Source organism: Rhineura floridana, chromosome 8 (assembly GCF_030035675.1).
Source record: "Rhineura floridana isolate rRhiFlo1 chromosome 8, rRhiFlo1.hap2, whole genome shotgun sequence".
Classification (NCBI taxonomy): Eukaryota; Metazoa; Chordata; class Lepidosauria; order Squamata; family Rhineuridae; genus Rhineura; species Rhineura floridana.
The window spans coordinates 118,126,832-118,142,452 of NC_084487.1; the positions used below are offsets into that span (position 1 = coordinate 118,126,832).

The 15,621-nt window shown below is 39.2% G+C and overlaps 1 protein-coding gene across 2 annotated transcripts in view; it reads right to left on the reverse strand.

Annotated features, from left to right (window-relative positions):
* Window positions 1–15,621, reverse strand: part of UPF2 (UPF2 regulator of nonsense mediated mRNA decay) — a 64,914-nt gene that overhangs the window by 34,865 nt on the left and 14,428 nt on the right. Inside the window, exons 4-11 of one of the 2 annotated variants that reach the window (XM_061582238.1) lie at window positions 13,301–13,461; window positions 12,732–12,929; window positions 12,218–12,367; window positions 10,329–10,391; window positions 7,408–7,511; window positions 6,362–6,447; window positions 3,692–3,800; window positions 86–199 (exon numbers count right to left, since the gene is read on the reverse strand). In XM_061582238.1, the coding sequence (XP_061438222.1) occupies window positions 86–199; window positions 3,692–3,800; window positions 6,362–6,447; window positions 7,408–7,511; window positions 10,329–10,391; window positions 12,218–12,367; window positions 12,732–12,929; window positions 13,301–13,461 (985 nt within the window). The remainder of the gene's footprint in view (window positions 1–85; window positions 200–3,691; window positions 3,801–6,361; window positions 6,448–7,407; window positions 7,512–10,328; window positions 10,392–12,217; window positions 12,368–12,731; window positions 12,930–13,300; window positions 13,462–15,621) is intronic. The other variant, XM_061582239.1, reaches the window with a different exon arrangement.

Here is a 15,621-nt window from a genome sequence, read left to right on the forward strand (position 1 = left end):
GCTTGGTATACTGTACTCTGAGTATGCCAGGAAAAGAAAAGAAAAATCGATGTGAACTGACCCTCAGTGGTACACAAGCACCAACCTTTAAGCAATGCAGAGTGTCACTTTTGGAGAACATTTTAAACTTAGTAAGCTCGCCAATGAACCGTACAGTTTTATTCTTTGTTTCAATATTGATCTGGTCCTTCTTTCTCACCTAAAGACAGAAAAAAAGATTTACTTTCAGAATATGACAAATGAAGACTTCATTGCCTACAACAGCTATCCATTTGATTTTTGTGTGTGCATGCCAGAGATTAACAAGGGAAAGGGGAAGTGAAGCAGAAGGAGTGATATAGTTTGAGGGTAGCCATAATTACTAAATCTGGCTTTATTGTTGCAGTTAAGAATTGAAAAGGGAGGCTTTTATTAAAAAAAACAGTGTTTCTTTGTAAAAAATTGCCATTGGATGCATTTATGATGCAAATAATAAAACTGGAAGATTTTTTAAAAATATATGAATAAACATTAAATTTTTTCACGGGGGGGAATTGTTATTGGGGAGATTTCAATGGGATAATTGATCTAGAATTAGATAGGAAGGAGCCCCTATAAATAATGTGTGGATGTTACTAAGAACAGAGGTTCAAAATTCACAACAAAGGCAAAGTGATAGATGTGTTGAGATATTTGCATTGGGAACAAAGGGATTATGCTTCCCCATCACCCACCCCTAATTTTTGGGTGATAGCTGAGATTTTCCAGGTTTTGTTCTTGGTACCAGTCCTGCCCCTCCATTCCTACTCAGAGAAATGATTACATCAAAGAACTAATTTTAAACACACATTTAAAGGTTAAATACTGAAATACAATGGCCAGGATCCAAAGAAGTGTACAAGTTCCACATGCCCCAGGGGCATTGGGCTCACGTTTCATTAGCAGCAGCTCTCCTTGCTACATGGAGGCCAAGTGGACTTCAAAAGCAGCCTGAAATATGACACAGGCGATTGCTTTTTCAAAGAAATGAAGTAAAAAAACCCAACAGGAGAGTACTCCTTTGAGTAATGGCCAATACTCACATTAGTACAAAAGGTTAATATGACACAACCTCTTTACAAGATTGGACTGTGAATATAATTGCTAGATTCATCATCATATTGGCACTCTCTCTTTGTATTAATAATATCCTAAAGACTTTTAATTATCCAAGTTAGTTCTTAACTTACAGAGAAGCATCCAGGTGAGTCATTAAAAATGAAAAATGGTTAAATTATATAGCTGTTTATTTTTATATTTTTAAAGAATGGATTATATAATTGTATACAGCCACAAGAGTGGCTGTATACTATAGTCAGCATGGATTTTTCATATTCCGAAATGTTAAATTGAAAATACCCCCAATGGCATTCTGATGCTTCCCATAAACTCATTTCAAAACAAAACCTTACAAAACTTATAGTTCTGAACTCAGAAACGCTTGCTTAACAACCCTCTAAATTTCCATTGTGATACACAAAACAGTAAGACAGAATTGAGAGTTCAAAGTGTAAAAAGAGGAAAAAAACAAGATCCTTTTTGGACATTTTTCTGTCAGAGTTCTCATAATCTGTTGAAATTAAACCAGCCATGTTCACAGAGTACTTGTAATCCTATTAATGATCTTCATCTTCTGCAGTTTAAAAGTTTAAAAATGCCTGGCTGATTTTTAATTAATTTAAGAAATGTTGGCTTTTACTCAATGATAATGTCAGGCATGCTCAGTAAGAACCAACTGTCAGTGTTCTAAAACCCAGACTCACAGCTGCTGGATTTACCTATTCAGGGGGCCACACCCATACCAGATGTTGATTTCACTTTAGACAATCATAGCTTCCCCCAAAGAATCCTGGGAAGTGTAGTTTGTGAAGGGTCCTGAGAGGAGACTCCTATTCCCCTGACAGAGCTCCAGTGGCCAGAGCGGTTGAACAGTCAGCTGCTCTGATTGAAGCTCTGTCAGCGAAACAGGGCATCTTCTACCAACTCTCAGTATCCTTCACTAACTTCAGTTCCCAGGATTCTTTGGGAGAAGCCATGACTGCCTAAAGTGAAATAACAGTCTGGTGTGGATGTGGCCAGGCACAGCTTTGGTTTAAATTTGGGTGGGAGGCTACATGTGCCTGCTGTAGAATAAAAAGGTGGGGAAAAACCTGAAAAAGAACTATACTGTTCCCAATGTGTTCCTTTTGGAAAGGAAAGGAGCTCCCCTCTGCCCAGTGCCCACTCACGCAATCTCCTCCTCTCCCCCTTCCTGCCCTCCTCCTCTCCCCTGCCCCTCCCCCAGGTCAGTTTCACCTCTCCTAAGCATGATTGCACAGGAGTAAATCTCACTGAACTCAAAAAGCATGCAAATGATCAAACCTGCCCTCCCCTCCTATCCCCTCCCTCTTGCCCCTTCCCTCTCCCTTCCTTCACCCCTCCATTCCAGTCTCCCATCCCCTTCCAATCCCCTCCTTCCCCTGCTCTCCGCCCCCCCCCATGGTCAGTTTTACCTATCCTAGGAATACGACCTGGGAGACCAGGGTTCAAATCCCTACACAGTCGTGAAGCTCACTGGGAGACCTTGGGCCAGTCACTGCACCTCAACCTCAGAGGAAGGCAATGGTAAATCACCTCTGAATACCGCTTACTATGAAAACCCTATTCATAGGGTCGCCATAAGTCGGAATCGAGTTGAAGGCAGTCCATTTCATTTTCAAGCATGATTGCATGGGAGTAAAACTCAAGGAACTCAATAAGTATGCAAATGATCAAACCTGCTCTCCCCACCCTCCCATCACCTCCCTTTTGCCCCTTCCCTCCCCCTTCCTTCACCACTCCTCCTCCACTTCCAATCCTACTCTCCCCCTTCTTCCTTCTCTCTACTCTCCCCTCCCCCTCCTCCTGGGTCAGTTTTACCTATCCTAGCCATGATTGCACAGGAGTAAATCCCACTGAACTCAATTAGCATGCAAATGATCAGACCTGCTTTTCCCCTCCTTTCCCTCTCCTCTCCCTTCTTCCTCCTTCCCTGTTCACTCCAGGCTTTCCTATCCTAAGCATGATTGCACATGGGTAAATCCCACTGAACTCAATAAACATGAAAATAATCAAACCTACCCTCCCCCTCCTGCCTGCTCCCCTCCCCCCTCCCCCTCCCCTGTGGACAGTTTCACCTATCCTAAGCATGAGTGCAGGGGAGTAAATCCCACTGAACTCAATAAGTATGCAAATGATCCATCCATTCTCAGCAAACTTGCACAGGATCCTATTTCTTACCTCCCAGACTAAGAAGCAGGGAAATTCACTAATAGGCAAAAAAACTTGCGCTTTAAGAAGGTACCTATAGCCAACAGATATTTCTATCAAACTTTAAAAAGCAGGGGAATTGGGCAGCTATAGTGAATGCACCAGGGGAGCAGGAGACCTGACCTCCTCTCTGAGATATTGTACTGCCCTACAAATTTGTCAAAATGCAAACACCATTTGGGTTGGTCTTTCACAGTCCAATCCACTTCCTGTGTAGCTTGGAAGAATTTGGTAACATGTGCCTGAATCTAACATATTCAATAAAAATAGCAGCATCATATTCCATTATGACACTGTCTGCATTATGCTTTCATTTTTGTCATATCTTAGAGTTTTTTTAAAAAAGGAATGCTGCTATAAGATGCAAAACAAACAGAAAACTTACATGAAATCTGAAGTCACCTTTCAGCATGGAACACAGATCCTCTGCTACATCAGACATACAGGGATGTAAGGTACCAACCAGCCTTGCATAAAAGGGTAGTAAATCCAGCCTGCAAACAAAAGGTTACATATGTAATGTAAAATTATTTTACAAAGAATGTCTAAATTTCCAAGTCATCTGTTTTGTAAGTGTACGTTTATAAATACTGTATATAAAAATGCATTCAGGTATTAGCTTGAAAGGAATATCAGTTTTTTACCAACACACAGATAGAGATTGACCAAGCTTCTGTGACTACACAGAACTACATATAAGGGAAGGGGGAGAAGAAGAGAGAAATGAGTGAGATCGCATCTGCTCACCTATTATTAGAAGTTTCAGTTCCCACTAGAAAAGTGTCATTTCTAAAGTCAATCCAATAGGACATAAACACCATTGATTCAACTTTGCAAAAAACATTGTGTTGTCTGAATACTTGGGGATGTGATACTCTCCTAAGGGGGTTGTGGGGTGGAAATGTCACAGTATTTAATCCATTTGGCAGTGGAAGATGCGGTTTGGAAGGAAGTCTTATTCTTGTTAGGTTCAATTAATGAGTCAACAGAGGCATATGCTTGCATTAGATATGACATCGTTGCTAGAACTAATTAGACATCTAAATGTATTTGTTCACCATGCTCCTGTTGCTTTGGGAGGTCATTAAGCTTAAACCAAGGTTTGCTTTCTCTGTTACTTTGCAATGATATCAAACACTGCACAGGGCAAAGTCAAAATGGTCACATACTTAAGAAGCACAGGCAGAGTACCAGCTGAACTGAGCTTCTTGGTAACATACCCTATCGGACCATCAAGATCTGCAATATTAACAACAGAGAAAAAGCAAATCCACCCACAGCTCTTTCTGTGTGTTACATTTCTTGGTCACATTTATATAAGCCACAGAACGTTAGGAGATATGGTTCTCTTGCATGATCCAACTTACAAGCATACTAGACATCAATATATTTAACATAACATTGGCATCTAACATAGATACATCCATGAAGTCAAATTATATAGGCCAAAACCATGCAGTTAGCTACATGAAAACTGGGAAACAACTCTGAATAGACTATATAAAAATGTTGTCCCCACATGATCAGTCATCATACAAAGTCTCTACTCACACAAAGGATCATATGAACTAGGTTCCAGGGTTGTATATCCATTTTTTGTGCTGGTTCTATTTTGTAAGAAGTTAACCACGGCTTTTGCTTTTGTCAGCATTCCTGATCAACATATTTTACTTTGCAGGAAAAGCTTGCAACTGTTTTCAATTATTGCCCTTGCCCTGCAGTTTCATTGCTCTAGGTATATAAGCAGCATTATCATCATAAGTGTATAATGAATGTCAGAGACATCATTATAGCCAGCCACTTTAAAACTTTTTAAGGGGTGTTAGTAGGATTACTAATATATAATAAAGGTGGGACCAGTACACTTAAATATGTGGTATCCTACTACAGATGCTGTCTCTTATTCATTTATTTATTATTTTATTTATATCCCACCCTTCCTGCCAGCAGGAGCCCAGGGCAGTAGGATACCTTCAGGATATTGGGCACAGAAGGCTACCCTTGCATACATTTAAAGAAACTGCAAGAATATAGAGATCTTGAGTGAATTCAAGAATCATGCCAATGTTGTGCAAATTGTAAAATGTATGAAACAGTAAATAAGTTATTATATATACACTATCCCCAACATTCCATGTTAAAATCAACTTGCTATCCTAGCAGTTATCAGACATGACAGTTAAAACAGGTTCTCACACATACACTTAAGGTTTGCTATATTCATCAACACTTTAATAAACCAAACCCTTTCACAGCTTTCACTGAAAAGAATGTCCAGCTTCAACAAATGCAGCTTGTTTTAAAAACAAAAAAGACATGTTCCCTGAATGAGTTCTGTAGCAAACGCTACAGAAAAGCATGTAGTAAGCATAACTATACAGGGGCTGGGAATTTAATTGGTCTGGTTTGTTTAATGGTATGATTAATGTATGGTGGTTGGGAAGTGAGTTGATTTTCTTTTGCCTAATTGTCTAGAATATTATTTTTAAAGGGTTAAACTTTTAGGTGATATAGTATCTATTATAAAATTTCCTTGTATTTTTCTAGCTGGTTTTTATGTGTAATGTTTATTTTGATACTAAAAAGTATGCTCTGTTTGATTGTTAATTGTGTTTTATAGAATGTAGAAATTCCCTGGTGTTTTTTGTGCTGTTTATTTAAAACCTTTTAACTTATGTCGTAAACCGGTAATGTTGTAAACCATTAAATATAAGCAATATATAAATTGTCCAAACAAAAAAGTGTCATAAATAAGTATTTTTAAATAAGAGTGGGGAAAGTTAAGATAACCTTAAAGATAGTGGCTAGGATTCAAAGAACCGCATGGCCAGCTTGGTGTACCCAACAGGGCTTTGGACTCATGGTTCACGAACAACAGTCCCTCATGCTGTTGAGCAAAAAGCAAATTGCTTTTTAAAAGTGAAGAGATTTTGCAGAGGTCTACCTTTCAGAAAGGAAAGGTTTTCTTGAAAAAACCACCAAGTATGTCAAATCCCTTAGCCATCCTTTGGATCTCTGCCATCACCTTTAATATGACATTTACATCAACAATTACCTTTGTCGAGGAACTATGAAAAGAGCTCGAACCAACTTCCGGCGGTTGGCTTTTGTATTCATATTCATGCAAAAATCCATTGCTGCCTGCAGAAGAAAAAGTAGACATCTGAATTTGAAGCAAGTACAGCTTTAACAGGATTCAAACACAATTGGTGTATGCGGATTGTATGCTTTAAAGGTGAAAATAAGGAGTGCCACACACCCTTTCTATAGATGGGGAAGAATAGTTTCTTCCCTCTTAAGCTAGGAATGGCCAACTGGCAGTCCCTGGGCAAGATCAGTTCTATTATGCAATTTCATCTGATACCTGGTGGTCCTACCAATTTTATATCAAGTTTTGTCCATCACAGTTCACTTGGGAGGAAAAGAATATTGCTTTTAAAGTTTATACAGTACATACACGGGGGAGGGGGGGAGAATGAGGCTATTGTACATAAAGCCAGTCATGTCAGAACATGTTTGCTGTATAAGCTGGAACAGTTGCTGTTGACAATTCCAGGTGAATTTTATGAACACCTCTATTAATTAGCATACGATTCGCTGGTGTATGTTCAACAAACAAATGCTGAAAAGCTCAAGTACTCAGTAATCAGCATTTCCCATTCTCTCTCAAAGTTTTGGACATATTTACAAAATTCATTTGGGATCTTCATTGCCAATATTCACCAAATCTCTGCTTTAATGTATATTTGTACCTTACTATGGTGTGGTGTAACGGTTTAGGTGTTGGACTACGACCTGGGAGACCAGAGTTCGAATCCTCACACAGCCATGAAGCGCACTGGGTGACCTTGGGCCAGTCACTGCCTCTCTGCCTCAGAGGGAGGCAATGGTAAGCCACCTCTGAATACCTCTTACCATGAAAACCCTATTCATAGGGTCGCCATAAGTTGGAATCGACTTGAAGGCAGTCCATTTCCATGTTAACAGTGGCTATAAGAGCAGCATGTAATAGTGAAACTATCCAATGGTTTATATCAGCATCCAATAACCAATGTCTGGCACACATGGATATAAAGAAGAAATACTATTTGCTTACTGTACCTTGTCTATTAGGTCTCTATTTACACAGTTTGGGAGCTGCTGAAGAAAAGCATCTACTATAAGCTTTAGGTGTGACCCAGTACTGGCTTCTTCATCTTCTTGTTCTAGTCAAGTGTTTAAAAAAAAGAGAGAGAGAAAGAAAGAAACCAAAAGCTCACACACACTGTTAAAATGCTACATTCAAGTATGTTTCTAAGTCCTATATAAATCACTCACCTTAGGGAAGCAAATCACACTTTCAATGAGGAAATAAAAATAAGAAGAATTGTCAATCCCTATAGGCCATTCCCTAGTAAACTCTTTAAAGGGCATGATGGGAAAAAATGGAGAGAAGTAGATTTCTAATGCATACAGAAGAGACAGCAAAGTCCAGCACTACTTTTATTAGCAACAACAGAGGAGGACACACACAGCAGGCACACATATGTGAGAAGTAAAGAACTGACCTATGAAGACATCAAAGAGGAACGGGGTTTGTCCTCTGCTAGAGGAAGTTAGTGGCGATATAGACATTTTAGGGAATCAAAGCTCCATATGCATCTATGTATGTGGAGTCCTCATTAAGTGCCAATCTTAGGAGGCTTTGATATCACTAACCATTCCTTGTTTCAGGTTCTAAATAGCAAATGGCCTCTTAAACACCAAAGTAAAATTCCTTCCATGAGGCCCATCACCAAAGCACAACAGCAAGGGTGGGGGAAGAGGCTCAGGGAACAGAGGGTGGACCACCTAACTTCCCTATCGGGCCCTCAGAATTTTCCCTATGCCACACACCCCTCACTTAGGCCATACCCCTTACTGGCCCTGGTTTGCATCCTTGAATGTTTTTGTCTGGCTGAGATGTGTCCTTAAACTCTGATGATGCCTTTTGCTTGCATGGATGGATGACAGAGGGGTGGAAAGAGTGTGTGCAGAAGCTAGTCTACTGTGCAAAAGTAAAATTTACATTCATTGCCTCCAGCCTCACCACCACTTGTATGTGGCCCCCAGAATGCGGCCTTTGGGCTAAGAAGATTTCTCACCCCTGCTCTATTGGGTTATTGGATAGAGGAGTAAGCTTAATCACTGTAAAGCACTTTGTACATTAGAAGTGAAGGTTTGTATCCAATGGTGTCACTCAGCTGACAGTAAGGCTTCCATCGATGGAACTGGAAGGAACACAATTTTCAATGATCCCCCTCTCCCCTGCAGGTTCCTATACTCTCCCACCTCCCAAATCTGCACATAGGCAGCTGCAAACGAGAGGGGTGAAATCACCAAAAATGGCTTCCCTTCGCATTCCACTAACTGATGCTTTACCATCACCTGAGCAACACTGTGATACAACAAAGGTATTAATAAAAGGGAGACCGCTAGTATCCTTTAGGCAGGCCTTCTCAGAGACATCACCTTGTGTTTTCTCCATAGTAATATGATTGTATGTGCTTTGGCTATGTGCTCTGCTGTACTTTGTTTTTAACAGAAAAGGTTCAAAGTAAAAGCTTTAATTTGTGCATCTCACACGCCTACCTGCACTTATAGTATTTGTGAGAGAGATAGAAGGAATGCTTTTTCTTCAGTCTCTTGTTTCATTATACTGTCCAATGGCAAGGGATAAAGGAGAATTCAGAAATCACTCCCCTTACCTAGTATAGCAATTTGTACTCTCAGCAGGGTGAAGTCACAGTTAATTCTCTGATCTCCAGATAGCAAATATATTTCTACTGAAACTTGGTCCCCACTCCTAACACTACCTAAAGGCTACCTAAAACAAGCAGATCTTACAACACTTATTCTATGGTTATGAAGGCTAACACAGCCTAGTTAGACTAAAAACACTATGGATGGCTCGGCAAATAAGTATCATTTGTACGAAAGATGGAAATATATCCATTAAATAGAATCACTTCAGTATCTAGACATTTAAAAATAGTGTTTGGGAGTTTTGAAGCAGAAACTGAAACACCAAGCTGCTCTTCCAAGCTTGATGTGATATTTTGATTTACCTTAGTAGGCAGGCAAAATATGTGGTCATCACCCAACCTGCCTTCCCCACCCCCAGCTTGACTCGGGAGGGGAGGAACCTCTTTGCCAACATCATATTAAGGTTCAGAGGCACTCAGCACAATTATGAACTATGGTTGCAATGTTTTTAAAATGTTTTTATAATGGACTAAATTGGCCATTTTTAACCAAATTATCCTCACAGTCCATATTGTTTGAACCACTGCTGACATTTCAATGTCTCAGAAGAAAACCTTCACTCTCTCTGGATTCTTAGTAATTCTTGATGGGTTTCTGAACTTAGATAAAGTCAGTGTAATTAAAAGGCAATTTTTAAAAAGTACTGTTTTCATTTCTGTCTGATAAATCTTGGGAGGCTTAAACACTTACCTTTTATTTGGCAAGCAACTGTTGGTGTAACTGAAAACATTATCTACATTTGGATGAAGATTGTTTCAGTGGTCACTGAATAATTTCCTTGGGTTGTTTCACTTAATAATAATAATAAAATTTTATTTCTAAGCCGCCTATCTGGCCGACTTAACGGCCACTCTTTACATTACACTTAGGCTTTACACTAACTTCTCTGTGCTGCCCAAGAGAAATACATTTAAACTGGCACCCAGAACGCAATCTCAACATTTCTTACCTACAGGAACTAGTATTTCAAGCTCTAAATTAACTTTTATCACAGGGCCTGAACCATTTCCCCCAATCACCCAGACTGTTGAGGAAATGCAGTGTGAAGATCAACTGTTTTTAGGCATTTTGTTTTGTTCCTATAAAAAAGGTTTCACAGAGCACTTGTCTGAGACTCCTCTGGTTACAGAAAGTTTGCCATGAGTCATTCTGCCTGGAACTCCTATCTGCTTCCTACCCCTTACAAGCTTATCTACTTCAAACCACTTCTTCTCCTTAGGTACCTCCTATAAACTCACTTCGTGCAGCTTGCTTTCCGTCACTATTTTCAGCTCCGGTGCTATCTGCTCCCTGTTTCTTGCCTAATCATATTAAAAATAGAACAAAAATTTTTAAACATACCCATAACAAAACACGACACAGAAGCAAACCTTTATTACAAAAGAAAAAATAAATTTATTCTTCCTTTATGTACATATTCCCTCCCCAAGATCATGTTACTTTTCATCTCAATAGTATGCAATGAATTGTTTAAATATCTCAGGGTACAAAGCATATTAATACTATATATGCTCATTATCAACAATAAACTATATAAAAACCAAACAGTGTCATGGTGAGTTTCCTTAAATATGAATCTCATGCCAGAGTGAAAAATGTTTAAAAGCAACTGGTCACTTCTTATCTAAAAACCACCACCACATTACAGGCAAGTCAAATATCCACACATTTTACTAAATTTTTAATATCTACTTACAATGTGGGAGAGAATCCACTGAATAGGATTGTTCTCTCCCAGACCCTCATATAGTTACTCTCTCTCTCATTCTTGCACACACAAACACATTTTTGCACTTTTAACCATACTAAGTGCTTTACAGCCCACTTCATTCACCCCAAAAGCCCTGCAAGGTCGGCAATTATGTAATTCATATTCTGTGCACCAGAGAACTAAAGATGAGAGAACGTGATTTGTGCAAGGCTAGTCAGTGAGTTTGTGAATACTATCCTCCAGTCATGACCACAGATTCCTTAAGAATTGCCACTTACCTTGGAAAATGAGGCTATAACTGGCACAGAACTATTTCAGAAAAAAAAACTGAAAGTAAAAACTGGAGTTGAAAAATAATTTACTGAGCCTAAAATGCCAAAGAGACTTTCTTCATAATAAGATTTATAGTGGCCTGGGTTTGTAACCCATGGCTAAGCATGAACATGCAAATCCTGGCCACTTCATTCCTCCCCTGGCCCTCCAGCTGTCATGCTGCTCAGAGCTAAACCGCAGTTTAACTTAGCGGTACGTCTGAACCCAGGCGTGTGGTTTGTGTCTCTCCAGAGAAACCGTGAGTGGTAATCCAAGAACAAACCCTGTAACGATAAACCAAACAATGGCATAGCTCTAACTGGTATGGCAGCCGGAAGACCGGGGAGGACCCAAGCGACCATGATTTCTGCTAGTTTGGCTTAGAAGCAAATGCTAGCTGGACCAGCGTGTGTTAATAAAAATCCATGCACAGAAAGAGAGATATTTGAACCTAGAACCTCTGGTGTTCAGAGCAAACAATTATCCTAACAGGAAAATGGGGCATTACTTCAGAAAGACCAAACAAAATCTCCTTGTTTTCTACATCAGGAAGTTACATTGTTTTGAACAGCTTAGCAATCACTACCTCATTGTGTTTGGAAATGAGATTTTCCACACTTCTCGGTAGAAAATATATTGATTTAATATAAAAAATAACTTACACCAATTTAAACATCTGCTCCCCACTGCACATATCCCTGCCACCACTGGGTTGTGTAAGGAAGCAGAATATGTGGGCCTCATAATTAATGAACCCTTGCCAAGGAACAGTTTTCCTGCATACAGGCAATAGGTGATCTCCGTTTACAGGGAGCAAGTATCACTGACAGCATGCACTAGCAGTTAATAAGGATTAGTTCACTGAAAGCGATTCCTTTAAGGACAGAGGTATGGTAGTATCTTTGGTCATGTAACAGTGTGGATAAAAGTAATGTTGAGCATGGTTGCAAATGCTTTCAAAATAAGGTACTATCACTGGTAGCATATCCACAGTGTCATCAATACCGTGAAAAAATTATGGATATTGCTGTAATTAGCTTAGTAATAAACTCAATTTGTGAAAACGAATACAGACAAAAATACACCTCTCCATGTTATTTTTACCTTGCTCATCAAGAAGCTTTTTCGTGAGATCTTCTGCTTCATCGCCGCAGTCTAATTCAAGGGCATCGTCATTGATATCCAGATTCTCCAGGTCCAACTCCAGATCTTCAGTAACAGATGCATCTTTGTTTTCTTTAGTTTCTTTTAACTCTGTTTCAAACATAGTAACATGTACATACTTTGTCCCATTTTTACCTGACCCTTTGATGCTACAAGTTTATAGTTCTTGAAGAAAATATAATGCAGAGAAAGATCATATCCTTTAATCACTCATGCTTAGCACAAAATGCTGTGAACCACATAGCTGCGTCTTAGAACTGCATCATGAAGATTCATGAGCCATAATGTCCTTGCGCTATTCTACAATAGGCACAGAAGTATGGCAAGAGCAAAGTGTAATTTGTTAAAAATATACACTCATGCTGCAGAGCTAGCCTATACACAGATCAAGATAAAACCCTACTACCCTCTCTACTGCAACATTCTAAAAACAACAAATGGCAAAATGTCGTACCTCTAAGGTCATCTTTACCCGAGTCCTTAATCTGGGAACATTTGTCATTGTCCTTGAATAAGATGGCTGGCACAAACGCTTTTAAATCAATTAGGTTCTCATAGAAGTTTCGAGCATCTTCATCCTCCCAGATGCCCCCCTCCAAATCATATTCACCAGGTTTGCCAGGGGTAAAAATGTCAATGCCAGGCCCATGTTCTGGAATATAAAAAGCATAACATTATGTATTAAAGCAGCTTTCATCACCTGTATCATCTTGCCCCCCACTTCTACTTCAATGTTAAAAATATCAATGGGGCTAAAATCAGTGGGGCTTGCAAAGTGAAGTACAGACATAACAGTTGGAAATTATATTGGGAGGAAAGCAACTCCACCGCAATCCCACTGAGTTTTTATTATTTATTTATTAAATTTATATCCCACCCTTCCTCCTAAAAGGAGCCCACCTAGCTTTGTTTTAACAAAGAACATGAATCCTCAAAAATATGAACAGCTATTAAAGAAATGTGTTGTGTTTCCATCAAAACCAAAACGTCTATCTCTGCCTTCTAAACTAGGAGATCCCATACCTTCAGGTACTGGTTTGTCCTGGGGCAGATCAGGCATATTTTCATCCAGGAGATCAGCTAAAGACTGAGAGTTTGCCAACAACTTTTGATAGGACATAGCAAATTCTTCATACTGCTTATGCCGATCTTCACTCAACTCTCCTTTAGAGTGCAGAATACGCCTAAGAATATGAAGCCGGGGGGGAAAACAAGCAACATCAAAGATTTTGCTAATATTCTCTTCCAATCCAGTCTGCAATGAAATTTGCTAAGGGTGAATAAGCTACTGTAGCTCTAGCTTTTAATTCTCAGAATAATCCAGAGTTAAAACGCATGAAGAATATTCAATATCAGTAAGTATTTGATTATATAATGTTTCAAATGCATATTACTGATCCCATATACAGGAGCCATCTCTGTTATCTTTTCGGTGCCTATTGAAGATCTTCCTCTTTCAACAAGCCTTTTAAGTTGAGACCTTATCCCAGTCTGTGTGTGTGTTGGAATTGCTTTTTAATATGTTTTTAAACCTTTTTTTAAAACATTTTAAACTTTTTATTAAAAAAAAGATGTTTTGAAAGCTTTTTAAAAAATTGTTTTTAAACATGTTTTGTTTTAATGTATTTTAAAGTCTGTTTTCATGATGTTTTAAGGTGTTTTTGGTGCTTTTGTTTGCTGCCCTGGGCTCCTGCTGGGAGGAAGGGCAGGATATAAATCAAATAATAAATAAATAAATAATATATAGGAAAGGTACTGCTTTGTGGTCTTTAATGAAGAGGGTTATGTATATTAGCAGCAGCAGCAAAAATTCTCCCTCCTGCAGGCTTTGAAGAGATACTTTTCAGCAGCGGCATATTTGCAAGTTGGTGTTATCTTTGAAATTCTTCACCATTTCATAGCTGCTACTGCTGCCATGAAATCCCTATTCACAGGGTCACCATAAGTTGGGATCAGCTTGAAGGCAGTCCATTTCCATTTTTTACTGTTGTTTCTATAGCACCTACTTATTTTCAATTTACACCACATTTTTAGCTAAGAGAACTGCGGCACTTAAACTCACAGAAACAAAGCAAGAACTCTTGTTTTTCGGGCTCAATTCAAGGTGTTGGTATTAACCTTTAAATCCCTATACGGTTTCGGCCCAGTATACCTGAAGGAGCGCCTCCAACGTCATAAAGTGTGCCGCCCTACAAGATCTGCCACTCAGGGCCTTCTCTCGGTTCTGCCAACTAAAGTGGCTAGGTTGGTGAGGACTCGAGAGAGGGCTTTTTCTGTGGCAGCCCCCACGATTTGGAACTCCCTCCCAATGGATCTTCGACATGCCCCTTCCCTAGATATATTTCGCCGGGGCCTGAAAACTTGGCTTTTCCATCAGGCCTTTACGACCTTTGAGACTTCCAAGGTGAACTAGTTCTAGAACTGTAATATGAACAATCTACTAAATACTGTAATTTTTACATTGTACTGTACTGGCTATATTGGTTATTGTATTTTATCATGTTTTATTGTACGCCGCCTAGAGTGGCCACTGGCTAGATAGGCGGCCTATAAATTAAAGTTTATTATTATTTATTATTACTGCTAGCGGGAGGGAGACATGAGAAAGAAGGGGAATGACTGTGAGCAGGTGCACTTTTATTATTTATTTGATTTATATTCCGCCCTTTCTCTCAGTAGGAGCCCATGACGGCAAAGAAAAGCACTAAAAACACTACTAACACATCATAAAAACAGACTTTAAAATATATTAAAACACAAGAACCATTAAGACACATTAAAACAAAACATCTTTAAAAACATTTTTAAAGGTTTAAAAATATATTAAAAAGCAATTCCAACACAGATTTCTTTCTGTGCCTATATTGCTTCATGTCTCTTCCTTTGCTCCTCTCGCCTCGGTTGAAACCAGGGCTGTGGAGTCGGAGTCGTGGAGTCGGAAGCAATTTTGGGTGGAGTCGGAGTTGGTAGAAATGTACTGACTCCGACTTCAAAATAAAATTAATATTAATTTATTAATATTAATACATGAATATTAATACATTAATATACATTTGCCATTTATGAAGGAGTCAGAGTTGGAGTCAGACAGTAGAAAAATTAATATACATTTGCCATTTATGAAGGAGTTGGACAGTAGAAAAATAGAGGAGTCGGAGTCGAAGGTTTGACATACCGACTCCACAGCCCTGGTTTAAACAGCTCTACACATTTTACCTTGCTCCACCTCCCCTATCTCTGGAACTTCCTTGTCAAACACCTATGTGGTGCCACCACTCACTCTTCAAAATCTGCCCCTCAATGTGAAGCCCTTGGTTTAAACCTCATCCTCCATCTAATATACA